The sequence below is a fragment of the Colletotrichum orchidophilum genome, assembly GCF_001831195.1.
Source record: "Colletotrichum orchidophilum strain IMI 309357 chromosome Unknown Scaffold_4.1, whole genome shotgun sequence".
Taxonomy (NCBI): Eukaryota; Fungi; Ascomycota; class Sordariomycetes; order Glomerellales; family Glomerellaceae; genus Colletotrichum; species Colletotrichum orchidophilum.
In genome coordinates, this window is record NW_019172960.1 from 672,043 (window position 1) to 698,512 (window position 26,470).

A 26,470-nucleotide genomic window follows, 5' to 3' on the forward strand; every position below is an offset into this window, starting at 1 on the left:
GCTGTTAGGGCACATAGAGGTAGGAAGGGTGGGGTTAAGGATGATGTGTGTGTTACATGTAGAAAGGGACAAAAGGGCGATAGAGACAAAAGCGAGACGATTGTGGACAATAGGATTAATGTAAAACTCTATTTACACGGCTGGATACATCTACCCAGATGCTGCAATAATTCTGAAAGAGTAGGAAATGTTATTCCGATTACCTAGACCCCTGTGATGAACATGGAAAAAGCTAGGTAGTCACCACTAACCAAGCTCATTTCATGGCCAAAGAATATCATATTAGAACTTCTTGAAAAGCATGGAAGTATCCAGCGCTCTCCACCCTGGACCGAGAACACCGACCTGTCAATAATCTGGGGTGAGGTTCTGTTGGTGAAAAGCACAGGTGCTGTCTGTCGAAGTTGTCAGAATTAACCTGGCATGGTTGGCGGCTTCAGCCGAGTAGTCAAGACCGGAGTTATTCTCCATGAGAAAAGAGGCTCCGGTGTACATTGAAGATATCTTATGGGCCAATAAATCTCGTTTTGACCATGCCTTTGATGTTCCGTGGATGCAATGGCATGAAGTCACACTCAAGCTCATTTTCTGACCCACCAGGGACACACACAGAGGAAGAAACCTACAACCCCGATTCTTACATGTACTCAGCGACGCCGCTCTGTCAAAAGCGCCGCCATTCCCAAGGAATATAATTCTCATACCTTGTAAGGCCTTCGAGGGAAAATCACTTTGCATCCCGTAGAATCTTGCACTTGATATCTATAAGCCATGTAATAGGTCCATTCTACCGGTGCCAATGACTACCTCGCTCCATATAGGTCATCCGATGTATCCTCCAGGACTTCTTGGTCAGTCTCTGAAATACGATCATAGTCCCAGAAGACGTAGCCCCAGATCTTCAGATGATCCGGCGTGCGTCGTCTATCGCCAATTCTGTCAGTCTCTTCCCATAGTAAAGTTTCCGCACGGCGGGCCCTAATCTTTGTCTCCATCCAAGACAAACTTCATGACATCCACCTCGACAATGGGATGATCTGTCTCAGTATCATCCCTCCATCGAATGTGCTCTGCTAACATCCAGTCGAGCCAATTTGCGCCTCCCCGGGAAAGCTGGCGATCCATCGTTTCTGTTTGATAATGTGATCCTTCATCCAGGATCTTTTCCTTAGACTTCAAGGTTCCGTAGAGCGAGGGCCAGCTCGCGCTGCATCGGCGGAACCAAACCCTTGAGATCTCCACATCCATCCAAACCATTAGCATCTACACCTTTTGGCATTGGGCGGAAGATCTCCAGCCCGCGTGATACCAGAGCCTCGCGAAAATAGTCTTCGGTGTCCGATTGAGGTTTAGCCCTAGGTCAGTCATATTTCAATGAGGCAAGAAAAGAAAGAAATAACGGTAAAATCGTACTTGTATTAGATAAGTTCAAAAAATGCTGGCGTCGACAATTGATCGGAGGCAGATTCTTGGTCTTGAAGAAATTCTTCATAGCGTGCATGTAGAGAAAAACATTGCTGTTTTTTCTCGGGCTGCAACGTAGATACGCGCCACCTCTTCGATTTCCCAGAGTTGAAACTACTTGTTCAGAAAGTGTAGCATCATATGATTACAGTTTCCGTCATCGGCACCAATTCAAGGACGCTAGCCCCAAGGCCACAGTGGCTGCACTAGATATCGAAAAGGTGATACTGGGCACGCAGCATACGGATGCTTTCTGTGGTACTTGGTCGCCATTCTCGCCCTCCAATTATAACCGCCTGATATCCAGGCTGGATAGGACAGGTTATCTGAGCAAAGATGGGGATTGATCTTATTTGTCGAGGAAAATCTGATTTTTACTGCAAGGCGCGTGTCGGGAAAATGGTTCAAAACCCTTGTTTCGGCATCTTGGAGCTAGCCGTATTGAAAGCCCATTACCGCGCCCCTCACAGGGCTCATCCCGACAGTCTGGATGACAGATGTACAGAAATGGAACGGCGATGGCATCTTCTCCTTGTTTCTTCGAGACGCGTGATCCTATCAATTGAAGTTAGTATCCCTAATGATGCCGCGCTAGCTGAGTATTCTTACACTTTATCGCCGCAAGGGTGCGGCAGAGAATCCTTAAACCGATGAGATGCTGCCCCATCCAACAGGAACCCAAGAACATAGGTGCAGGCGTTAGCAGGGTAACCTAGCACCCGATCTACACACTCAGGTTGCCGTTTGGGCCGTTATCTCAGGCGTCTCTAAAGCTTCGGACTGCCTTGGCGCGCGCTTACGTCGGCCCACACCAGCGATGCATGCAGATGTATTGAAATACTTCACGGTGTTCGGCTGTCAAGATTGCGGTCGTATGTTCCTGCGTTTTTAATTTCTCGCAGTTATTCTTTTCACGCTTCCAGCCGCGACGTTACGGTGTCTTGGCATCAGTTTACTGTCCATCTTTTCACTCCAAACCGTCTGGTCACATCAAAGAAAAATAAGTTCATTCAACGTTTAAAATGTGTCACCAACGTATATTCGTTCACGAGCATTGCGACTGCGTCTGGGACAAATACCGCATTCTCTGTGATGAGCATGATACACCTGGTCACACTTTTAAGGACTGGCCCATCCCTGTCGATACACCATGCGACATACATCCCGGGGGCACCCCGTTCGTTGTGACCTACTTCCTCCGAGCTGCCGAGTTTGAGTTCCTTGAGGATGATGATTCTAGCACAGACACAAGTTCAAACTTGGAACTTCAGTCTGAGGAAGTATACGACTCAGATGAAGAGCGCCAAATCCACCTTCAACAGGAGGACCGAGGAGAAGAGCAGTGCCGGGCGGCATATGGCAGACTGGACGGAAATCTCCTACCATTTATCAACGACAAGTCGTATCATGTCCAGGACGACACCATCATGCCCAATAAGGCATTCTCGACAGAAGAGCCGTACACCTCAGTTCCACCAGTTGACAAATCTGAGCTGTCTCCTAGTTTTGATCATCATGAATGTGACGGCGAGGAGGTTTCACAGCGTATGTTCAATTCAAAGCAGCCTACTGAAGTCACTCTTTCCAGTGATTTAGGCCAAAGAATTGGTTCAGGTCAGACATCTCTGATTCCCTGGAAGATTCAACCCATAATCCAGAGGAATTGTTAGCACTAACTTGTCCTAGTGTACCACCTGCTTCCCCTTGGCATAGACAAAGTCTGGGTGATCAAGTTGCAGCACACTCACTCTCTGCTCCCTCCGGTTGATTTTGTGCTTACCGTACTACAACTGGGGTATGAGTTCTTACAGTGTCAAAGTTGGTCTTATCGATGGGAGGACTGCCTCAATCCACTCAACCAAATCGTGAATGGGATGTGCACGAGTGTCACACGGAGTCTCCACACTGCACTGCGCTGTTTACGTCACAGCTTCAGCATCAACCAAGTGTACATTGAGGAGAAGTCGATCAAAATGCAGAAGATGGACAGAATTTACTGCGAAGCAAGTTGTGTGAGAATCTGGCCAGGCGAAGCAGAAGACTCTACAGAAGCGGCCACGCCTCTGCAGAACAGCGGTCGTGCTCTACAGGATGAGGCAGGAGCCACTCAAAGAATCATGCAGGATGACGAAGCAATTGGCGTTCTGAACAAGCTACTACTACGTTGGTACTGGTCCCGACTTTGGGTGTCTCAAGAGATCCTCTTGGCAAGTCGCACGGAAGTCCGATCCGGCACTTTTGTCGCAGACTGGTGGACGGTCAAGATATTGGACACCCTTACCAGCAATCCGTCCATTTGGAACCCGATTGGACTTCGGAAAATATCCATTGGCGACCTGAGCAAAGCATCAATGAACATTGCGCATTTCAACGTCCCGTCAAGCCAACTTGAGAGCATCGAAAACCTACTATTTCCGAACACCCACCTGCAGGCGTCAAGGAACCGCGACAAGCTACATGCGCTCATGGACCTTTATAATATTAGGGATGATCTGGCCGTTGACTACTCCGAATCCCTGCGCGGCACATACAACGACTTCACGCGTTGTTACACTCGGCGCACTGGTGGTCTGAGCTTGCTCTCCGGCGCGGGACTGTGCCAGTCAACCAGAGGCCGAGACATCAGCCTTCACTCATGGGTTCCGGACTTCCACTGGACAGAATTCAGAAATTCATTGTTTCTTGCCGCCGAATTCTCTAAAGCCTTCGACGCATCTGTGGGAAGAAGTTACCTGGAAACAAAGCACCGTGATTGTGAAATGCATTCGAACGACAGCGTTTTCCCAGCTGAAGGTCTTCCTGTGTATGGTCTCATGGTTTAAAGGGTTGTCATGACGCAGCAACTCGATGGCAATGAATCTATGTGCAAGGAGACGCATCGGACATTCTACATAGGCCGCGAAAGCCACGGTCTTTCTGGAAAACCTACGATACAAGCTCTCGCCGAAGGCAGCGTTGTGGACAGTGATGCGAAAGCTATGCAAAGAAGTACAGGACAACACGATCAGGGCATGAATTCTTCACTGCTTCGCCTTCTTAGTCTTCTCAAAGACGTCGAAAACTTATACAAGACAGGTTTTCCTGAACGAGGACGCGAGCTTGATGTCGCCGCTTTCTTGGTCTTGGTTTGGGCTGGACTCATGCAAGTCGATGAAGTGAGTGAGACTTACGCTCAGCTTTGGGCATCAAAACCAAAGATGCTGGATCGTTATTGCGCTATGTTTATCCGCGAGCTTAACCGTATGTGTGGCGCGTCTTCGCAAATGTTCTCGACCAAGTCTGGCGACCTAAGTTGGCAGAGCAGCCGCAAAGGGAAAGGAAGGGGACGTAGTCGCCATTTTTTCGGGAAGTAGACTTTCTTTGTTCTTCGCAAGTCGGATCATACATATTCCTTCTAGATTTTTAGTTCTTGCTACGTCAGTGGCTCTTGATATTTGGCGAAGTAGTGGGCGGTTCGGACATGGGTCAAGACCATGATCACGAGTTTGAGAACATTCTGTTAGTATGAAGTACTGGATTGTTGAATTGCAGGGGGTTTAAGGATACAATCGATGCTCGGGGAGACGAAACGGGACCAAGGACATGATAGACCGGGTTTTGGATTTAGGTCTGACCATCAAGATGGCTTAAAGATTCGTAAGTTATCCTTAGTGTAGCTGAAGGTCGACAACTAGACTAGACTCTGTCCTATTTTGTTCTGAGCCTCGTTCTGGAAGTATGATTGTTAACCGTCGCAATCTCTGCCCTCGGTCATCCAACGGCCGTCGCTTACCCTCAATGTAAAAGTAAATATGAGACTATGCATATCGCCCACGAGGAGATTGCAGAATGAACGATCCTGCAGCCAGTCACGCCATCCCTTCGAACCCCATTCTAGGTTTTCATCCACACGACTTCCAGCCATCTTATGTGTCCAAGCTGACCAAGAGTAAACATTGGCAAGCTGCGGATCGACATTGCTTTTCTTTGCAAGATGATGTAACCACATGCAGTCATGATCCTCGTCAACAGCCCGCTACATCTCATGTGAGTTGGCAGTGTTCAATTTTCTTTCCGATCTGCGCGCAATTGGATGAGGCGTGCCTTTGTCCATAGCTACGCAATGGTTCTCACTCTTTGTTTCCAAGGGCCCAAGTCTTGAACTTTTCAAACCCAACCAGAAGGAGTTTGACTGGTTAGCTCAGCAGGGGCGGCAGAGGTACAAATCCATCTTTAGCACTGAGGACCCTGATCTCTCTCCTGTCCGTGAAGCTGGCTGCAAGCTCGCTACATTCTACAGTCTCGAGAGGTCTCTCGTCTTTTTATCGCCTGTCTGACATCAGCCGATTGATAATCGCACAGAGTGACGACTTCTCCCTTGGAAGGGCAGTGCCAAGTGCCATAACAAAGCGTGGTTTCATCCCAGAAGTCGACACCTTTAATCGTCATTTCGTATTACCCGGCATGAGTCAGTCTTTTGATTAACAGCGCGCGCGGTTAGAGAACGGCACCACCCCAGACTACGCCAGTCAAGATTGCAGATCTGGGGGATGCTGTGCCAATACCCATTTTGTGCCCGCACTTGCAGAAGGCAAGCGTTGATCACAGTTGTGACAAGGCACTTGAAGCATAGTGGTAGTGTGGAAGCTAGACCAGGTAACTGAAGAGATATTTGACAGCTATTCTGAGTGCTACTATTCTTCGGAAAGCCAAATTGACTTTTGTAGGCAAGGCTGAATTTGTTGATCCGGCTGTAGGTGAGTCTCCTTGTCAAAACCAGCTTGGATTAACTGCAGATTTTGGTGTGCCATGAAGAATAGCCGAGTCATCTTTGCAAAATTTGTCCATTATTGGATGTTCTATGAGTCGACTAAGACCATGGGTTTGAAATCCTCTTTGTGGAATCTTTGGCAGTACGCGTCCGAATAATATCAAGCATACCATAGTTAACCAGTGCACGTATACACCTCTTTGCTAAGTCTTTGGTGAACATTTCTAAGAGCATGTGCTCGAGCAGTCATGCAACGTGGAGTTGTATTTGGAGTGGCAATCACACTTGACGGACCCCACAGGGTGGCAGGTGCCGGAAACTGAGCCACGGTGCGGGTCGGTCGCGTTGTCGTTGCTGTACTTGATGTTGAAGGTATCGCCCGTTGAGCCAAACCGGCGGTTGATGTAGAAGAGAGCACGTGCCTTGCGCAGTCCATTGTTGCACCACTGTGCAGGGTCGTAGCGTGCCCACCAGTCGAATTGGCCGCAGTCGACTCCGTAGTATTTATACACTATGAGGCGAGAAGGTCAATATCGTGATTAGGGGAGAAACGGGGCTAATTTGAGCAATTTTGGGTACTTACTAGCACTATCAACGAGAATCCAGGGGTCGACGTGGTCATCAAAGCAGAAGTCAAGTATACACTGAGCGCGATGGCAATTGCAGTAGGAATCGCCGCAGCCGTCGCGCTTCTCGAGTTCGAACGGGAGGTAGGCGGGAGACGAGATGCTGGACAGAATGGGAGAGACCATTAGGCTGGCAAGAACCAGAGAGAAAATTGAAGGCATCTTGTAAATGAGTGTGGTTAAAGAGTGTAATGGTTTATGGAAGCCAATGAGTGTAATAGACGAAATTGTTGGTCCTCCTACTCGGAAATTGCAGATGACTCTGGGTAGCATATTTCCCTTATAGATAGAAATACCTTACATTTACGATAGGTATTTCTATTCTTGGACTGAAGGCTCTTACTCAAAGTATGGTAGATCAACAAGACGGGCATACCCGACTTGTCTCGCGAGTGGCAACTCCGTCTCGATCAATGGTTGATCGTGGTTCATCAGGTTTCTCGGACGATGCGAGATCTCTATTAGACTTTAGGCTAATTACGCGCCGGTGCCCCGTTCATCTGCCTCTAAAGGGTATATTATGAATCATACGAGTTAACGATGTGAACTCCTGTGGCTTAGTAACTTGTTGCCAACCGGTTGACCGAGTCATGACTCAAGAACACTACGTCAAATCTATTTAGATTGTGGAAAATAGAAGCTTTGTCCTGTCTCCGGGGAGCGGCGGAAGTTTGAGCAACAGCCGATAAATTCGGTCTCTCTATTCGTAATTCTGGAAAGCTCCGTGGCAGCATTTTTCAAAATCGCCAGTTTGGCCTAAAACCCGGTTCAAGACACATGAACACCTGTTTACTGATTGTTGGGTCAGAGCTATCTATCAATTTGGTGGCAGACAAAAATTCGTGATTTTGTGAAGACTATGTTTACAGGACTTTCATTAAAGTCGCGTCGTCAACAATTCCAAGTCAAAAAAAACCCAGAACTCTCTTGGCGCACCCGAGTCTTTGATACGCAAAGCCTCGCTTGTCATCATGCAAAGATGGATATGGGGGAAGATCGTCACGTTGACTCAGTCTGACATCCCTTTCTTGTTGGACAAGACAGGGAAGCCCCCGCTCGCCTAGCCGGTTGGACGGCATCCCCATCTGGAGAATAACATTAAAATTTGCTTGGGGTCGGGCACGCCGGTGCCGAGCCATGATCCACCCCTGGAGGTTTCTTCTTTTTTCCGTGTGCGCGCGCATTCAAGCGCCTGTTGGAGATGAGATTGATTCATCAATCATAATGATCCTGCTATAGGTAGACCTCACCGTGCGCGTGTCTGACAATGTTGTTCGGATTTGCTTCAGGTTAAGCTCTTCGAGCCACCTTGGACTTTGAAGTAGTGCATTGTTAACATTGAAGGGTCCTAGATGGGTGGGGAACAACGATCTGGTGATGATGAGGATGATTACTCTACATACCAAGTATTGGTGCGCCGTGTGCGCTGTTCCCTAGCTTGGATGGTTCTCGGCAGAGTTAGCAAGACATTCCCGTAAGGATTGAAAGACTTAGTTGAGGGTATCCATATAATAAACATCGTGTTGCAGGTGTTTATTTTGTGGACTTGCTCCTACCTCCGGGTTTGCCGAAGAACGGCAATATCGACTCCTTTGTGCACAATTAATAGAAGCTTTGTTGGTGGACTTGAATAGTATAGTCTATTCATCAGGTGACAGACACCCTCAATAATTTGGCTGGTGCCTGGACGAAACAGATTTTCAATGCAGTAGTCCTAGGTAATGTCATAAGTGAGTCTCCAGCGCAAGAGGGAAATTTAGATGGCAATACCGTTCACTCTTATGTGCGAGACGGAATTACGAAAACTTCAAAGGGAACTTTACTATCTCGGCCTTAAGACAAATTTATGAATAGGTCCAATTTTAATTTCTGACTGAGTACGGATACAAAAAGTTGAACCAATTAAATCGCTCCCTATCCGCAATCTGTTGGCCGTGCCTTTGAGAATGGAATCCAGCTGGAAATTGGTGCCGGCAGACCCCAGACTTCTCTCTCCGTAGTACGCGCATGCCAGACTTTCTCCAGGGCCGATTTGAGTTCAAGGCATTCAGCTCAGGTCGCGCTGGGCAGAGGAAAGGGAGTGTCTTCGGGCTCCGTAGGTAGGCCCGCAGTCGGTTGAGGTGGAAGAGTGATTAACTCATCCTCCTGGACCAGCCTGACCTCGCGGAATTTGCGGATAGACCAGACGTTCCACACGTTGGTGTCAACCACAACACCGTACAGACCAGGCGTATTGTCCCACTTCGTGATGACCTTGAGATCGCTGTCGCGTAGAAGGAGCTTGCCGACGAACTTGTCAATGTCGGTCGACTAATAAAAAGTGGTTAGATTTAATTTCTCAGTGAAAGGCTCTAGGTCTACCAAGGGTGGGCATACTGGGGCCAAGAATACGATGTATCGTCCAGCCAGGACACTGGCGACGTAGGAGAAGAGCGTGACTAGGCTGAAGCGCATTTTGAGAGTTAGGTATCAGGTATCGGTAAGATGGATTGGGACTGTAGCTGTGAGAATGCTGGCGTAAGATTTGTTGATGAGATTATAGATCAGAAGCATCCACGGACCATCGTGGCTACCCTTTTATACTCGATCGTTCTTCCTCAACTCGAGATCAATTCGAGACGTATCCTTCCGTCATGCGGTGTTTTGATCACACCTTCCAGATACTCACCGGATGTCATCACGACTGGGAAGGAATCTAGGGGCCGCCATCATCGTGTGCCAAGATCCTGCCTTGAGACATCCCCAGCCCGGTTAAATTGCAAGCTCAGCCAGATTTCTCCGCAGCTTCTTCCTCTTTCCAGATTAACTCTCGCCCGTGAGGGCGCGATCTGACAGAACCCTCTTTCTGCCAGCAAGTGAAATCACGTTTATGTGTTGTCGGAGTCTTGGCTTTGCGCGTTTACGGGAGATCGGCGTTGGTTGTCCCCCATTGCGGGCACGTCCAAGACCTCGCCCTCCGGTGCCTCTGAGACCAGACCTCCATAAACGGCAACTCTACATACCGGAAAGAGTCGAGTTGAAAGACGTTTTCGACTACTACAAGACGCAACCGCTATAACAGGACAAGACTCGCCAAGTGCCCAGAGCCCTCTCCCTTCCAAAATAGACAACATGTACGTGACTATCTAGTGCTTGCTAGTATTGCGTCAACGGGCTCTAAATATCTTCCATCGGCTCGGCACGCCACGCCACGCCCGCCTCGCCGCACCGGCTGCCCGAGACCATCGACGGCTAACCTCGGACCATGCGGTCAAGACATTTCAAACACAGCAAATGTCTTAAGAAAACCGAACCTCGCGCCCCGACTTCGCGCTCTCTCGGACAGCGTGAAGGATGCGAAGCACATCTCGCGCCTCTCTCGCCGGCACAGGAACGTATTCCTCCCTTCCGGTCTCAACAGCCTTGGCGAAACCTTCAAAAAGCTTGAGGTACGTCTCGGGCTTGACCGTCATCTTCATACGCTCCTCAACCCTACCGCCCTCCTTGACCAGCAGCAGCCTCCCACCGTTCATGGGGTCCTCGACACCGAAACCGGGATCGTTGGGCTTGGCACCGGCCTTGAGCTGATCCTCCTGTGGATCGAGGCACGTCTTGTGGAAGCTGGCCTTGGTGCCGCGCACCCAGAACCGCGGCTGGCTCGTCTCGACGCTCATGACGCCGATGCGCACGCTGACGATGAGGCCGTCCGCGTACGCGAGCTGCGCGTGCACGCTGTCCGGGTCTTCGGGGTCGAACTTGCCGTTCCGCTGGCTGACGAGCTTGCCATAGACGGTCTCAGGCATGCCGAAGAGGTGGTAGGCCTGGTCGATGAGGTGGGAACCCAGGTCGAAGAGCGCGCCGCCGCCCTCGGCCATGGTCAGCTCCCCCTTCCACGACGTGGGGCGCTCAGGGCGGAAGCGGTCAAAGTGGGTGTCGAATTCGTAGACGCGACCGAACACGCCGTCGGCAATCATCTTCTTGACTGTGAGGAAGTCGCTGTCCCAGCGGCGGTTCTGGTAGACGCAGATGAGACGCTCATTCTCCCTGGCGATCTGGATGAGTTCCTCGGCCTCCTCGATGGTGGGTACGAAGGGCTTCTCGACCAGGACGTGCTTGCCGGCCTGCAGGGCCTGCTTGGAGAAGCTGAAGTGTGTGTTGGGCGGGGTGAGGATGTTGATGACGTCGACGTCGGGGTCCTGAAGCATGGGCTCTAGGGAAGTATGGTGCTTCAGTTCCGGGTAGTCAGTTGGTGCTGAGGAAGAGGCCGTGGGTTTCCGCTGGACGATGCTGTGCAGCTTGAACTGAGGGGTGAGGTTGATGAATGGTATGTGGAAGACCTTGGCGGACAGGCTGCGAATGGTCGGTCAGCACGTGGGCATCTTCGGTGAGTCCCGCCGAGGTGAGTCTATTCCGAAAGCATGCAAGGGGGTCGTAGCAAGGATGACATGGACTGAGAGACGGTTTCACATACCCATATCCAATGATTCCAACGTTGAATGTCTTGGTCCCAGCCATTTTGTCTTGCGATTTCCTTTAGTATGTATAAGTCTGAGAACCAGTGAGCCCTCTTCGTGAGACAGACTGACAGCAGAACGTCGTGAGCCTGACGGCTTTATATCTATCGTCGAGTCGCGTCACTTAGCATGGAAGACGATGAGGGGCACGAGGGGCAAATCGCGGAGGGAACTGGAGCTGTGGTGGAGTGACGGGCCAAGATTACCCCATTGCGTCACTAAGGAAGAACTCGGCGCTTTTGTCAATGGATGACGGAGAAAATTGCCCCATTCCCGGCGCGCCTGTCAGGTCACGGACGGCGACGCTAACGCCTACTTTGACACACCGGGATTACCGGCAGTGAAGAACTGCTAGAGTTGCCCGATTTGGTCACCTTGAAGCTTCGGTGAAGGGCGGATCTTCACCGAGCCAGAGCTAGAGCCAGAGCCAGAGCCGACTGGACGTACCCATCTTGAGTCACTTGCCTCTGCCTAAGCTTGGCGATAGTTTGCAATTTAATTCTCCACTTGTCTCCATAGTAGCAATGGTTTACAGTCGCATTACCACATTTCCCCGATGAAAGGGAGAAACGGTTTCCCGTCAAATAGATGCATTTCGGTCGCTCCCTTAGTGACTCAAAGTCTTCGACGTAAAAGTACAGCCTACAATAAGCATACAGCGCGGAAATGAGAATTTTGGGGATGATCAAAAACGAAAGCACAGCCAGGGCTAGATCCCTCTTTTTGGAGGCGTTGGGACCGAAGCAATGCCATCAGTCGATTCAATGACAACACTTATTACCCCGGTTGGCAAACTCTTCACTTCCTGCAACTGATGCTGTGAGCCTCGGCATCCACGCCCACGCCCGCGCCCTCGTCAGTGATTTCAGCAGTTTTACGCAGGCCTTGAAGCCGACGATGAATACGCCTCCCAGGGATGATACCTCAATTCCATGGGGCGCGATAGGTCGAAAGGGAGCCTGTCCTGGAGTTCCTGCTTGATGGGTCGTCCATAAGGGATGGAGATGCATCATGTCGCCCAGCCTCTCATAAAATCACCAATACGCATCGATGCAAAAGATTCGAGAGGCGATATCCTCAGGCGACGTCGTCGAGCGGTATACGATACCACGCTGTTGGAAGTTGGTGATCTGTTTTTTGAACTTAGTCAAGAGTTTTCGATTGATATGAAATAAATAAATGACACTCACAGAGATCTGGTATATGTTCAAATCTGGTCCAGAGTGAGCTGGCCCTTGTTCCGGGTCTTGGTTTCGATATATCGGGGATAGGAAATCGCCGGCTTCTGGTACCAGCAGATGAACGTGACAACCATGGCAAAGGTAAAGGACGGTGCTGTCAATTCTAAAGGGGTGATGTGTACTCTTCTAGAATAATAGCAACATGGATTCAGCACTCGACATGGATGAATGTCCTGTTTGGACTTTCTTGATAGCTGTTGTCACTGGGTAGAGTAATTCGTTCGACATGACACAGCACCATGGCCATGTGGATGACTTGCGTCTACTTGTGGTCCGACCCTGCCGATGAGCTGACCGACCCGAGCGGCACCGGCCCCGGATCCATTGCGCCAAAGTTGCGCGTATATGGCGTATCTGGCGTGTCTCGCCTGACCGGGCCGGTCGCCCCACTTCGCGCCGAAGTTGTCGTGCTTCGAAGGATTCAACCTGCCGTGACCCCCTGAGTCATCGCCCAGAGCTCATCCTCATGCTTTAAATCCCGACCTGAACAATACCATCATTGCAGTAACTGCAGCACATTAACACTGACTGAGTATATGTAATTATCTGCAGCCGATGTCGTCCGGAACCATGGAACCCCCCGTCGGACCTCTCGTTGCCTCCGATCCGGCTACGGCCCCGTCCCATACCCCGCTCCACGGCCGGTACACCTCCCTGGTCCCATTGCAACCATCGCATGCAGAAGCCATCTTCAAGCACCTCGGCCGGGAAGAAAACGCGTGGCGGTGGACATACCTTTTCAATGAGCCATTCCTCGAGTACGAACAATGCGAGGCCGCCTTCAAGCAATGGAGCGTCTCGAAGGACCCGCTGTATTTCACTGTCTTATCTGGTCCCGCCTCGAACCCGTCGTCTGAGCCGGTTGGCGTGATGGCATATCTCTCTATTGTGCCAGGTCACAGACGCATTGAGATTGGCTGCATCATCTTCAGTGAGCAGCTCAAGCAGACGCGCGCTGCTACTGAGGCTCAATACCTCCTTATGAAGAACGCCTTTGACGGCTTGGGCAATTACAGACTCGAGTGGAAGGCCAACCATTTGAACAAGCCGAGTCTGGCAGCTGCTGAGCGCTTGGGTTATACTTATGAAGGCACATTCAGGTAAGACGCCTACCGTACCTGATTCTTGTTCAGCGACTCACAATTGGCAGAAAACACATGGTCATCAAGGGAAGACGCAGAGACACTGCATGGTTTAGCATAACAGATGACGAGTGGCCGGTGATCAAAGGCGGCTTGGAAGCTTGGCTGAGTGAGGATAACTTTGACGAGAACGGCAGGCAGCGCAAGGGTCTCAAGCAGTGCCGAGAGTCGTTCAAGGCATAAAGGGGAATGCTGGACGACTAAGGGGTACGCAGGCAGTTCCAATGACAAGAATGAGTTTACAGCGCACTCCATACTGAGTGGAGATTCTAGTGGATATCCAATTCTCCTTCTGCCCAAGTCATTTCCTCGCTTCTATTCCAACGGGGGGAGGTATCGGAAATTTGTCATGTCTCCAGCTGACAGACCTTGGCCGTGGTGATCCTACATCTCACCCGCATTCGGCACACAGCTCAACTAGAACAAGACCGGTGCTTGGGGATTTTAGATTGATAAGACACTTCTCCGAGACGGGCTTCGCAGGACGACGGTCTCTTGGAAGAGCGCCGCCCGCCGCCTGTCATCTCGAATACGGCTTCCGACCTTGAGGTCTTCTCCCCGGGTCGGAATTCGGCCCAAGGCGATCCATTTTCCCTCTAGCGCTGTGGGGTTGACTGGAGTGCCCGGCTTGTCGCAGGGCAATATGAATTGAGTGTCTTCTCAGAAGCACTGCTCGAGAGAACATCTAGCTGGGAAATTGCTTAGCATTCTCATGTGAGCAGCAGACTTCTGGCTTCGGAACTAGCCCTCTCCGGAGTTGGCCGGGCTCAGAATTCAACCTTCATCATCAGCGGCTTCAACCCGAACCTAAGTCGCATCTTTGTCTTTGAGTTACAAGTCTCCAACGCCTTCCGTCGAATAGACCAGCTCCTAGGCCTAGCCTTTCTACGAAATGTGACCAGCGGTATCTAGGCACCGACGTTACGCTTCCACGAGGGCACACTCTACCTACTACATGTATGCATACTCATGAATCAGCAACTTCCGAGAACCAACGATAGCCTATGGGATAACTTCATCCTCACATCGACAGATCCATACAGTTCATCATACACTGTAATGGCACCAGCGGGCGATCACCCGTGGCACCTCACAGCTGTAAGCGGGATGGGTGGTACTATCTTCTCTCGGTGAGGGCGACACTCGCGAGAAATATAAAGTCACAAGGGCTCAGTTAAAGAGCCTGGCAGGGCCTTACGAGCTAGCGCCAGCAAATCCAATTTTGACTTCAAAGATACCAGCTCCTACTTCCAAGCCGTCGGGCACGCCAATCTCTTCCCAAATCCTGACGGTCACTGGTGTTCTGTAGCACTCTCAATTCGCGCCGGCGGTACCTATGGCTAGAATCTGGCTGTATCCTATGGCAACTTACCGATGGGCAGAGAGACAGTGCTTCGTCGCGTGACCTGGTTTCCGCCGGAAAGCCTTCTACCCATCCACTTCATCCACTGGCGTCTGCCAAAGGCGAGAAAGTACGCGGTCTCGCCACGTGGTCACTGGAATGCGTTAGCGATCTAAGTCCTCCGTACTCAACCTCACAGCGTTTGACGCTGACTTTGCCTTGGGTTGTGGCTAGACTTTCGTCGGACGGCGGATGGCTCATTCGCTGTCCAAGTTCCGCGTCGAAATTTTTTGGGCAAAGTCACTGACGAAGCAATAGATGGACTTGAGTATCTCAATTACTCAAGATCAAGCACAGCACTTCGGTTTAGGCATCTTAACATCGAAGCTGGAAAGAAATGAGGATCTTAGGCGACACCTTCAATTCCGTGGCATCTCGGAAACATCATACCGGAGGATGGAAAATAGACCCAACCAGGCTTTCCCATTACCCGACGGCTGGACTGAGCAGAAGATAGCTCTCCAAATTGAGGTCGTCAGTAGCACTCATCTTGCGTTCTTCGCTGGCCTTGCTGATCTTGGGAAAGATGCCGACTGAAGAGATTTTGGATATTGCAAGGGTAAGTATCGAGCTAGTCCCTTATTCCTTTAGAGAGAGTGCCTTCGACTATGAAGATGCGGATTGCTGTTTACTGATGTAAAACCAGGCTCTGCGCTCGGCGTCTACACAACATCCAATGGGAAGCATGTAGAGCAGGCTTTTGAGACTTACATCTCGAATAGGTGGTACACCGGAATTAGACAGCTCATAAGTCAGGAGGATGTTGATAATGCTGAAAGTTCTAGTACCTCAGGCAAGAGTAGTAGGTCAGGTGACTCTCGTCATCATAGTAGATAATATATATGAACGTATTTCTAATCCACAACTAGGACTATCATCAGGTGTTGTCCAGCATACTGCTGTGATCAACGTCGTTGCCCAAAACAGCTCAGCAAGCTGTTCGTGTCAGAGTCAGAGCACCGTAAGGCCCATTTCCTCGAAGCACTGCTGCATCAAGATGCAAAATGTGAATTGGATCAATGCCATCATCGGTTCTAAGGTCCCCCGCGTAAGGTGACATCACCGTGTCTACCAGGGGTCAAGATTTCAGCGACAGCCAGGCTCGCAAAATGTACGTTGGATGCTCCTTTCTGAAGCAATCGGCCTCTAGAACGCATCTGGATGTCGCCATACCTCGGCAGGTACATAGATCTCGTGTGTAAGACGGTCGTAATATGATCGCCCAAACGAAAACGAACTTCGGAAGTACTACCGGTCAAAGCGGGGAACCCTGGACCCTGAAACCATAAATACCACATTGCGACCAATATCGTCGGCGAGCTAGTATCGAGCTCGGGACGATCGGACGCGGAGTTTGAAACGTGAAACTCTAAGGGACAGTATATAAGAAGCTACGCGCTTGCGCCGGAGGTGTCTATAACTTATGCGACTTCGCTCATAGTTAGTCATATATAGATATCATTTAACGTAGATCTACGACTAATCACATTGTAAAATGGCGACAGCATTTTTGATGGGCGGGTACAACTTCAAGCCCGACTCTGACATCCCGGATCTGACCGGAAAGGTCATTCTCGTCACCGGAGGGAATGCCGGTCTTGGGTTGGAGACGATCCGACAGATTGCAAAGCACAACCCCGCGCACATCTACCTCGCAGGACGCTCAAAGGAGAAAGGAGAGACCGCAATCAAAACACTGCAAAAGGAGGGCTCCAGTGTCACGCCGATATCTCACCTGCCGCTTGAGCTGTCTTCGTTTGAAAGCATCAAAGCCGCCGCGAAACAGTTCAACGAGTCCTCGTCCAGGCTGGACCTGCTCGTCAACAATGCGGGAATCATGGCGACGCCCGATGGTCTCACAGCGGAGGGTTACGAGATTCAGTTTGGCACAAACCATATGGGCCATGCCCTCTTGACGCAGCTCCTAATGCCCACTCTGAAGAAGACGGCGACCGAAAACCCAGATGTCAGGGTCGTCTTTCTCTCCTCGGCCGCGGAGGGCTGGGCACCCAAAGACACGTACCAATTCGACAAGCTCAAGACCAAAATGCCCGAGACCCCGAGCCGCTTTCGCTACGGAATCTCAAAGGTGGCCAACATTCACTACGCCGCCGCCCTCGCCGAGCGGCATCCGGAGCTCAAGATTGTCAGCGTGCACCCGGGTGTCGTCGACACAAACCTGGCACAATCCATCATCAACAAGTCCAACGTCGTCTTGGGCATGATTATGTACCTCGGCACCAAGATCGTGGCCGTCAGTCCGCAAAAGGGCGCACTCAACCAGCTCTGGGCCTCCTTCAACCCGGACGTCAAGAGCGGCATCTTTTACTTCCCAGTGGGTGTCACCGGTAAAGGGACGAGGCTGAGCAATGACAAGGATAGGAGGGAGGAGTTATGGAAATGGACCGAAGACGAACTCCGGAGCCATTTGTAAGGGGAACATCCGCACGTGTTCGAAGTCATCAGACAAAAAGAGACAAGTCACAAAGACAGAAGTCATCGCCACATGAGAACTTCGTATTTTTCTTATTCCTTCCAGCGTAATGTGGAGACAGAAATAAAGTGTGCCAAGGAGCGGCAGTTTCATGTATGTTGCGTCTCCATGGTCAGAATCCCGTGGTTTGAATATTGTTGCATGAACCGCTACCAAATCGATTTTTGTTTGCCATTGGAAATTGCAAAATGAGTTGTCGAAACCTACTCGAGTCGGTTAGATCAAACCCGTGAGCCCACCTTGAACCAGTGTCTTCCGGCGCTAAAAGGAGGTGAGTGACAAAAGCAGGAACCCGATGGAAAAAAGAGGACCCAAGATGGCCAGGGGGTGCGGGCCCCTGGTCCTCGTAGATGACGGAAATGCCCACCGTCGGATCAAGGCCGAAGTTCAACAAAGTCCACTCGCCTAAACTTGTTACTAATACACTAGCCCGTCTTGAAGTGATCCTATCCGGGGCCGAGAGCGGGAGGCCTACTCGCCCCTTGTGGCCTGCCGTTGGCTAGCAGGGCAAGTTTACGCGTCAGTCCGTACCCGCCGAACTTATGGAAAGGAGAGGCTCAATCCCCACAAGGCAGACGGCTCGTCGGTCCTCGGATGATTGGATTGCCATTAGGGCTTTAAGGTTAATCATACCACTATAGGTAAAGCCCGGACTCTCCGGTGCTCGTTCGTCATCATATCCTTAACCGGACGACGGCGGGATGAGCCTCACGGGTGGCAGACAAAGAATCGACAGTTACAGTCAGTAGACGACTGAACCATGCGTTACGGAGGGCGGAACATGCGGTGTTGGAGCAATTTGGCATATGCACGACGCCTTATCACGCATCACACCAATTGCTCACTTCACCTGCCTTCTTGGCATTGCTTTTCTGTGGAAACTTCCCCCTTCCAAACAGGAAAATACTGGGTCAGCCGCAACAACTGGTGGATAAACCACCGTGGTTTTCTGGGGCGTCCTGGATCCCAACTTCCAAGAAGTCCTTGATCGGATCGATCGGCAAATCAAGCCTATGCCAAGCTGTTGCCAAGATGTAGCCAAGATGCCATTGAGATTGGAAAGCTCCTGAGGAGGCAGTTTCTTCACGGCAGACACGCGTCGAAGGTGGTAAAATCGACCCGATGAGACGGTCTGGAAGTCTTGGAAGTGGCCATGTCTCGGTATTTCGCTGGTAGGGCGGCTTACACCGACTTTGACTATTCCCGTCAGCCCTGTCCGTCCCAAAGTCCACAAGAACCCGGTATGATCCCATCGTCGGACTTGGGTCATCGGGCGGTGGGTGACTAGCTCTCCTAATATCCTGCTCCCTACCTGCTAGTTTCGCGCCGCGGGCTCGCAGGATTGGAAGCTTAGGTGATTTAAGCCAGTGTGGAGATTCTCCCCTCCTCTTTCGGTCCTTCGGGGCAAGGCTCCGGCGCTGCAGGGTCAGATTAAAGGTGATTTTGAAATCATGGACTCCTCTTGGTTGCTTTCAGAGACTGGGGAGACAGACAACGATGGTGCCGACTATCCGGCGTTGGAGCCGCACCGTACCCAGTTCTGGACATCCAACACTCTCAACGAGAGGCATGTCTACGAAAGGGGCAGGCGAAGTCTACAGTCTTGCATGTTCGACAACATTGTATAAGTATCGTCTTTTCTGCCCACCGGTTTGTCTCTGTTCTTGATACCCCATCGTGCTTCTTCATTCACACTCTTTTCAACCACACTCTTTTTTTTCACCGACTCTAGTCTCTCATTCGACTTTTCTGTACATACTCAAAGTATCCCACGTGTTGATCACATACCAAAACAAATCAAGAAACGATGAAGTTCCTCTCCGTTGTCGCGGGCTTCAGCGCCCTGGCTGCCGCTGCCCCTGCCGAGCTCGACACCCGCGCCTCGTGCACCTTCACCGACGCCAAGACGGCCATGTCCAAGAAGACCTCCTGCACCGATATCGTCCTCAACAACCTCAAGGTCCCCGCCGGCCAGACCCTCGACCTCACTGGCCTCAAGGCCGGTACCAAGATCACCTTCCAGGGCACCACCACCTTCGGCTACAAGGAGTGGGAGGGCCCCCTCATCGCCATCGGCGGTAGCAAGGTCAGCGTCGTCGGTGCTTCCGGCAACTCCATCTCCTGCCAGGGCGAGCGCTGGTGGGACGGCAAGGGAGGCAACGGCGGCAAGAAGAAGCCCAAGTTCTTCAAGGTCAAGATCAACGACGGCTCCATCTCCGGCCTCAACATCAAGAACACCCCGGCCCACGGATTCTCCATCAACGGCGTTTCCGGCCTCAAGATGTACGTGACAACTCAATGCTCCCCGTATTGACGGGACTCGCGCTAATGCTGCTCTTCTCTAGCTCCAACATCCTGTTCGACAACAAGGATGGCGACTCCAAGGGCGGCCACAACACCGACGCCTTCGACGTCGGTCAGGCTTCGGACGTGACCATCTCCGGCGCCAAGGTCTACAACCAGGACGACTGCTTGGCTATCAACTCTGGTACCAACATCGTGTTCGAGAACGGATACTGCTACGGCTCCCACGGCCTGTCCATCGGCTCCGTTGGTGGTCGCGCCGACAACACTGTCCAGAACGTCGTTATCCGTGACTCCACCATCGAGAAGGCCGATAACGGTGTCCGCATCAAGACCATTGCTAACAAGACTGGCAAGGTCAGCGGTGTCACCTTTGAGAACATCACCCTCAAGAACATCAACAAGAACGGCATCGTCATCCAGCAGGACTATGAGAACGGCAGCCCTACCGGCAAGCCCACCGCCGGCGTCCCCATCACCGGCGTCACCGTCACCAACGTCAAGGGTACCGTCGCCTCCAAGGGCAACAATGTGTACGTCCTTTGCGCCAAGGGTGCCTGCTCCAACTGGAAGTGGTCTGGTGTCTCCATTACCGGCGGCAAGACCGCTTCCGGTTGCGCTGGCATTCCCGCCGGCTCCGGCGCCAAGTGCTAAATGGTTGGTGATGGGAAAATCAGGAGCGGTGCTCCTGGATTGAAGTTGCCATGACCGTAAAGGTCAGGATAGCGGTTGCAAGTGGTGGCCCTGCGACTTTGGTGGAGGTTGTGCCAGGAGAATTCCACTTGGGGCTCCGTTTGGCTTGTCATCGTTCGATTCTTAGATACCCTCCGTGGAATACAGTTCAATTAATTTTCATTTCATCCCGCTTTTTATTGTGAATGTATGACAACCTAAATTTGTCAGCCGGCGTCGTAGGATAACCACATATGCGTAAAAATAGGGAGGTCAGCCACTGCTGTACATCTTCCTTGATCGTGGCAGCAGGAAGGACAAACTGATTTGGCTACATTTCCTTGCTCAAGCGGCGGGCATGTTTCTCTTTCTCCTGAATTCGCCACGATTTTCTACGATCTTGAGGGATTACATTCTCAGTATCGCAACCTAGCCTCTTCATTTCTTTGTTGCAGTGGTTGCTGGCATTTACATTAATGAACGGCGAGCACCAAAGCTTCGCTTGACATTTGACGCTTCTTGCTCTGGCCACTCCTGGCCTGGATCGTCGTCTTGATGTACCCAGTGGATACCTGGAATTGTACTTACCAAGATTGACAATACTGGCCCCCTTGGTGATTTAAGTCTCCTATCTATCCGCCTGAATTCACAATGCTAAGTAAGAGTCCGGAATCGGTGTTACACTTCATACAAGTGGGAAACAAATACCGCAACTTGGATGAGTCGTCTCTTCTACTTCAGTCGTAGTCAAGATCAAGGTTGTGCGTAAATTGTTCTTCTTGACTCGAGTTTATGGAATGATCTTGCCCACAAGAGCGTTCAATGGCCGAAGCTGTCACATATTACCTATCAGCGAAGTCTAATGGAAAAGGGAGGGGGGGGGAGGATAAGTCCAAACAGGAACAACAAACGTACCGCATGTCATAGCTTTTCTAGTGCAGCAAATGGAAAAAACAATGCTTCAATTGATTGGGTTGCTGACGATTACGATATAGCAAAGTGTATAATAGGTAAGGAGTAAGATACTTCATCCCCGGAAACCAAACAGGGAAATGACCATCTCTAAGAAAACCTGATGAAGAATTTGGTATAGGGAGACCGTACTTAGCGAAGCTGGTCATGGGACTTTCCTACGAAAGTGAAGCTATCGCGAAAATCTTGTCGTCGCGATGTATCCCTAACAGCTATTCACGCCATCATACCTTTGTCAACTAGTAACTATTGAAAGCCAAGATTGCTATCAAAATCAAATAGCTTTTTCAAGGTAAAGACCCTCGACATGGAGAAAACAACTAAGGCCTCCCAATCATCCACGTTCTACGCCCATCGATATCTACCTCGGGTCAAAACCACATGCATCCCAAGAGACAAACCAATGGATTCACTTCAACAGGCCACATCACTCTTCCAAACCTCACCACTCTCTCTCTCCGCAGCTAGATTCGCCTCACGGCGCTTCCGCACCCTCGCCAAAACACTCCCATACCTCGACCACGCCCCCTCCCCACCAGGACTCCTCACAAAATCCTCCACCCTCAGCCCGGCCCTCGCCTCGAAGACGCAAACGACATCACTGCCCCCAAACGCGAAGCCCGCAATCTCGTCCCCCTTCTCCACCACGTCGCCAACGCGGACACCCAGCCGCACAGAGGCGACCATGGCCATCCCCACCGGCAACACCGCGACCCGGCCCAGGACGGGGTTCTCGATGACGACGACGCCTCGGGTCTGGAGGAACTGGTACCCGGGCGTGTTGGGCGTCGTCAACCTTCTGTTTCTTTGTGGTAGATCCTCCGCCCGGCGGCACACTGCGCCCTTCTTTCTGTAAGTGCCACCTCTCAAAGGTGCCAGTCTGGCCTCGTCTTCCTTCTCCTCCCCATCATCATCAACAACAACAACCTCAAAACAAGCCAACCCCCTAACCCTCCTCGCCTCAACAACCCTCCCCGAGACAGGCGCATGAACACGATGATAATTATACGTATTCAAAAAAGCATGCATCCATATTCCCCCCTCAAACTCACACCCGCCGCCCCCATCACCACCCAACAACTCCCCAATCGTCCACGGCAACCCCTTGATCCTCACAACACCCCCCCTCTCAATCTCAACAACCCCCTCTCCGGCCCCGTCCCCCGAGACACCCAGCCGACAATCCGCAGGATACACAACAACCCCATCATCCCCCAGCCCAGCAACAGGCCTAACCCCCTCCCGCAACCGCCTCGAAAAGAAATCATTAAACGTCCGGAACCCGCCAACAGGAACGACTGCCTCGTGCAAGCGATACCGCTCACACCGCCAAAACGTCCCCAGCGACGCCTCCGTCACGGACGCGGGCGAATCCATCCAGGCCCCGATCCGCTGCGCATACGCAACCATCCACGCCGACAGCCAGCCGCAGCTCCCCCCGCCGCCGCCGCCCTTCTCGCTCTTCTCCTCCTCCTCCTCCTCCTCCTCCTCCTCCTCCTCCACGCGTGGCCTCGCGCCGCATCCCCCGTTTGCACAGCGGCGACCCGGTATGATTTCCGTCTGCAGCGCCCCCAAAGACGCCTGCCCCAAGACAAAATAAAACATACACAGCACGTCGTACACATCCCGCCCCTCGCACCCCTCGCTCGGGATCCACGTGAGAAGGTCGTTGGCGAAGCGCAGAAACGAGGCCGCGTCGTGGATGCCGAATCTGTCCATGAAGGAGGGGATCTTGTCGTACGCTGCAGCCACCGCTTGCGATAGAGCGTTGTTGCTGTGTTTGCCGTTTCCGTCCTCGTTGCCGTCGCCGTCGCCGTCGTCGTCTGAAGAGGAGGACGCGAGGTCGAGGTAGTCCGCCAGCCTCCGAATGATCGGTTCCAGAGCCGCCTCGTCGCGGTCACCGTCCGCGAAGGGAGCGGACGGCATTGTTGACGATAGGCAAAGGCGGGTGAGTAAACTCTACTTCGTTGGCGTGAGAGTTGTATAAAGAACCGAAAAATAAACCGGGAGGAAGCAACGGGCTTCAGGGGGAAATCTGGAATCAGGAGAGGGAGGAAAAAAGAACAGAAAAAAAATTCGCATATCTCACCATATCCTCTACACAGAATCACGGTGATGAGATCATCTTACAACACCGCATGCGGTTGCGCCCCGCCATCGCCCGCGACAAGGGCGCGGACATTCAAAACGGCGTTGTCGAATGTCTCAGGCTCAAGAGTCCTCCTACCAGGATTCAGGAACAATAACCTTATTAATCCTAGGATAAAGGGAAGACTAACGGAGCCTAGTTTACTGATCCTAAGGTAGGATCCAGGGCGATAGGGAGCTCACAGTTCCCAGGATGTGGGGCCACACAGCTGACTGGCAGTTTACTACCTTAGTCCCAGGATTTGGGGGTACCCAGCTTATCAATCCCAGGATTCAGGGTGGGAAGCAGGTTACTGTTCCTAGGATTTGGGCCGTCTTCCCAGGATGTGGGGTCACACAGCCCATTGCCAGCCTACTAATAATCTCCAGAACACTGACTCACAGGGCTTACACTGTAGATAAGGTACTACTAGTGTCGCGAGCTTGGCACTTGCCACAGGCGAGGCGCCTCAGCCTTACGGGCGCGCCACAATAGTCACGCGACGTGCTTCGGAGGATATATTTCTCCAGCGGAGTGCGACTTAATGTACACGGTACAGCTAGACTTCCCCAATACATCCACATCACTCACACTCAGCCCGTCTTCTTACTACCCTTTTTCGAAAAAGAAAAAAATGAACAGCGCGACCTTCGCAATCCTAGCAGACGCCGGGTACGATATCTATCGATGGGCCCTGGATAGTAATCCTATTCAAGACTATGATGAGCCTTTTTTTCGTACTATCGGTGAGCGATGCTACACAATTCAAACGACATATTTCTATATCCCACCTCAACTTGGCTTCTTTTCACCTGGGCCTTGTCGCTTACAAGGGGTAGAAGGCTGCTTTTTTGTTAAAATGGCCAGCTTTTCTCTCATGTTATATTTACTTCTCGGTGTTGCGAGTCTTTCAGGGGCAGGGGCACCTTATGCTTTTTTACGAAAAGCTATACTTTTACCTCCAATAATATTCGTTTTTACCTGGATCCTGATGTGTGTGGTGAGTTATGAGTAAGTCTATTATTGAATTACCTTATTACTAACACTTTCCTTATAGAATCGCCATATCGCACCGGCTTCTTGGCGACACGATAGACCTCTTTAAGGTCGCTAACACCTGGTAAAGGTCTTTATGGGGATCTCCAAGACGCCTGATATACCGAGTGATGCCTTTTTGCGTCACCTCGCAAGTCTGCCGACTCTCAGCTGTGGCCCATGGCGCCTCTAAATCCACTCTAGCCACTTCGTCATTACATTAGGTGAGAACTGATCCAGGGCCCACGGGCTCAGCTGAACTCTTTGCTGCCGAAACTGACTTTCTCCTTCAGTTGGGAGCTGCCACAAGCGTCACAGGCCACGACTCGCTTTAGCAAGAGCTCTTCAAGCTGGCCTTGCAGTCATGCCCAAGTCGCCTACCTACCTTCCTTGATAGGCGACTGCATATCAATGCCCCCCTTCACCTACCTTGGCGCCTTTCCCGTTAACGAAGGGGCGGTTTGTGGGTTCCTGACTTGGATTCGACTCTACGTGTCCCACCCCAACTTCCTCTAACGAACTCGGATGTGTGCAGGAAGTAGCAGGGCTCTCAAGATCGCAGGCTACTACAATAAATAAACCATGCTTTCCTTCCACCTCAACTCTGTTATGTTGTACTTGGGAAGGGCCGTCCTTCCCACACCTGAACTAGTCAACTGCTATTACTTACGAAATGCTCTTTCTTTGGGACGTCATCGAGTCCTCGACCTGTATAAAACCGCGAGTGTCAGTATCGAACTTCGTCTTCTTTTCCTTTCTTCTTCACCGAGAGCATCTCACCCCCATCGTACCACCATCATGTTTACTATCCCCGCCATCCCCCCACTCTCCCACTGCATTCTCCTTTGGGGGCTTGTGCCCGCGCTAAGGATGGCGATCGAGCGCTTGCTCCGACACGTCTTTGGCGTAGAGGAGCTTCGGCACCCCGAAACCATTGTCGTCGTCGTACTCGTCGCGAGGTGGTTGACCGATTACATTGTGGATTTCATCCGCACTGTCATCGAGTTCATCTATCTCGCACCTTAGATCTGGGGACTGTAATGGTCCTAGGATCCTGGGTGTGAGCTCAGGCCTGTGCACCCGACGGAAATTTTTGGAACTTTTTGCCTCAACGGGCGTCGCCACTGGTCGTACACACCCTTCGGGGTACCATGTGGTTAAACTCAATCAGTGGGCAGGGGGCTTGGTGGCCAAGATAAAATCAGTCTTGGCCACGTGTTCAACAAGCTAAGCAGTCCAACAGCTCGCCCCCATCCACATCTGTCTCGCTGCTAATGTATGCAACTTAACAGCTTTCGTCCGCATCCGGCTCGACAACTGCTTTCGAAGATCAACGCAACAACCTCGTTCTTGTGTCTTTCCTGGGGCGTTGGAGCTACCAGTGCCTAGCCAGACGTCGGCCCCCGAGAAACGAAACTCCAACCCTCGCCCGACCGGGAGTCGGAACGGGGACACCCACCTAAGCCCGGCACAGAAGCTGAGACAAGGGCGGCCACGATTCTGGGTTCCAGGACACCCAGAGATAGTGGGGCCGCTATGGAGACAGAGGGCGAAGCAGCAAACGAAGGATATTAGGGACGATCAGAGGGGTTCAGAATGGACGGGTCACTCAGAGACTGGGAAAACGGAGGGACTAGCCACAAGGACCGCTGGACCAGGCATAGAGGAGCGCTGGGATTACGGAGGAATTTGATCCCCGAGGTGCCGGGGATTTGACCCAAATATACTCCTCAGTCAGTCAACGCGC

At 51.5% G+C, this 26,470-nt stretch overlaps 10 protein-coding genes across 10 annotated transcripts; 6 read left to right on the plus strand and 4 right to left on the minus strand.

The window, feature by feature from the left end:
* Positions 1–2,486: 2,486 nt before the first annotated feature.
* CORC01_00867 (ankyrin and HET domain-containing protein) lies at positions 2,487–4,972 on the plus strand (the record flags this gene model as incomplete). The annotated part of the gene is made up of 5 exons (XM_022612523.1): positions 2,487–3,009; positions 3,151–3,259; positions 3,395–4,181; positions 4,305–4,619; positions 4,886–4,972. 5 exons carry the CDS (start codon positions 2,487–2,489, stop codon positions 4,970–4,972), a joined length of 1,821 nt encoding a protein of 606 aa, XP_022481140.1.
* Positions 4,973–6,438: 1,466 nt separating this feature from the next.
* CORC01_00868 (uncharacterized protein) lies at positions 6,439–7,002 on the minus strand (the record flags this gene model as incomplete). Its single annotated transcript, XM_022612524.1, has 2 exons — positions 6,439–6,725; positions 6,798–7,002. The coding sequence occupies 2 exons, from the start codon at positions 7,000–7,002 to the stop codon at positions 6,439–6,441; spliced, it is 492 nt and encodes a 163-aa protein (XP_022481141.1).
* Positions 7,003–8,892: 1,890 nt separating this feature from the next.
* On the minus strand, positions 8,893–9,294 carry CORC01_00869 (uncharacterized protein; the record flags this gene model as incomplete). The annotated part of the gene is made up of 2 exons (XM_022612525.1): positions 8,893–9,150; positions 9,217–9,294. 2 exons carry the CDS (start codon positions 9,292–9,294, stop codon positions 8,893–8,895), a joined length of 336 nt encoding a protein of 111 aa, XP_022481142.1.
* Positions 9,295–10,118: 824 nt separating this feature from the next.
* CORC01_00870 (oxidoreductase) lies at positions 10,119–11,334 on the minus strand (the record flags this gene model as incomplete). The annotated part of the gene is made up of 2 exons (XM_022612526.1): positions 10,119–11,169; positions 11,291–11,334. The coding sequence occupies 2 exons, from the start codon at positions 11,332–11,334 to the stop codon at positions 10,119–10,121; spliced, it is 1,095 nt and encodes a 364-aa protein (XP_022481143.1).
* Positions 11,335–12,813: 1,479 nt separating this feature from the next.
* On the plus strand, positions 12,814–13,899 carry CORC01_00871 (acetyltransferase; the record flags this gene model as incomplete). Its single annotated transcript, XM_022612527.1, has 3 exons — positions 12,814–12,975; positions 13,127–13,674; positions 13,725–13,899. 3 exons carry the CDS (start codon positions 12,814–12,816, stop codon positions 13,897–13,899), a joined length of 885 nt encoding a protein of 294 aa, XP_022481144.1.
* A 2,714-nt stretch (positions 13,900–16,613) lies between these two features.
* On the plus strand, positions 16,614–17,552 carry CORC01_00872 (short chain dehydrogenase; the record flags this gene model as incomplete). Its single annotated transcript, XM_022612528.1, has 1 exon — positions 16,614–17,552. One exon carries the CDS (start codon positions 16,614–16,616, stop codon positions 17,550–17,552), a length of 939 nt encoding a protein of 312 aa, XP_022481145.1.
* A 1,867-nt stretch (positions 17,553–19,419) lies between these two features.
* On the plus strand, positions 19,420–20,570 carry CORC01_00873 (endopolygalacturonase; the record flags this gene model as incomplete). The annotated part of the gene is made up of 2 exons (XM_022612529.1): positions 19,420–19,895; positions 19,958–20,570. 2 exons carry the CDS (start codon positions 19,420–19,422, stop codon positions 20,568–20,570), a joined length of 1,089 nt encoding a protein of 362 aa, XP_022481146.1.
* A 1,404-nt stretch (positions 20,571–21,974) lies between these two features.
* On the minus strand, positions 21,975–23,486 carry CORC01_00874 (uncharacterized protein; the record flags this gene model as incomplete). Its single annotated transcript, XM_022612530.1, has 1 exon — positions 21,975–23,486. One exon carries the CDS (start codon positions 23,484–23,486, stop codon positions 21,975–21,977), a length of 1,512 nt encoding a protein of 503 aa, XP_022481147.1.
* Positions 23,487–24,322: 836 nt separating this feature from the next.
* CORC01_00875 (uncharacterized protein) lies at positions 24,323–24,703 on the plus strand (the record flags this gene model as incomplete). The annotated part of the gene is made up of 1 exon (XM_022612531.1): positions 24,323–24,703. The coding sequence occupies one exon, from the start codon at positions 24,323–24,325 to the stop codon at positions 24,701–24,703; it is 381 nt and encodes a 126-aa protein (XP_022481148.1).
* An 818-nt stretch (positions 24,704–25,521) lies between these two features.
* On the plus strand, positions 25,522–25,749 carry CORC01_00876 (uncharacterized protein; the record flags this gene model as incomplete). Its single annotated transcript, XM_022612532.1, has 1 exon — positions 25,522–25,749. The coding sequence occupies one exon, from the start codon at positions 25,522–25,524 to the stop codon at positions 25,747–25,749; it is 228 nt and encodes a 75-aa protein (XP_022481149.1).
* Between the last annotated feature and the right edge of the window lie 721 nt (positions 25,750–26,470).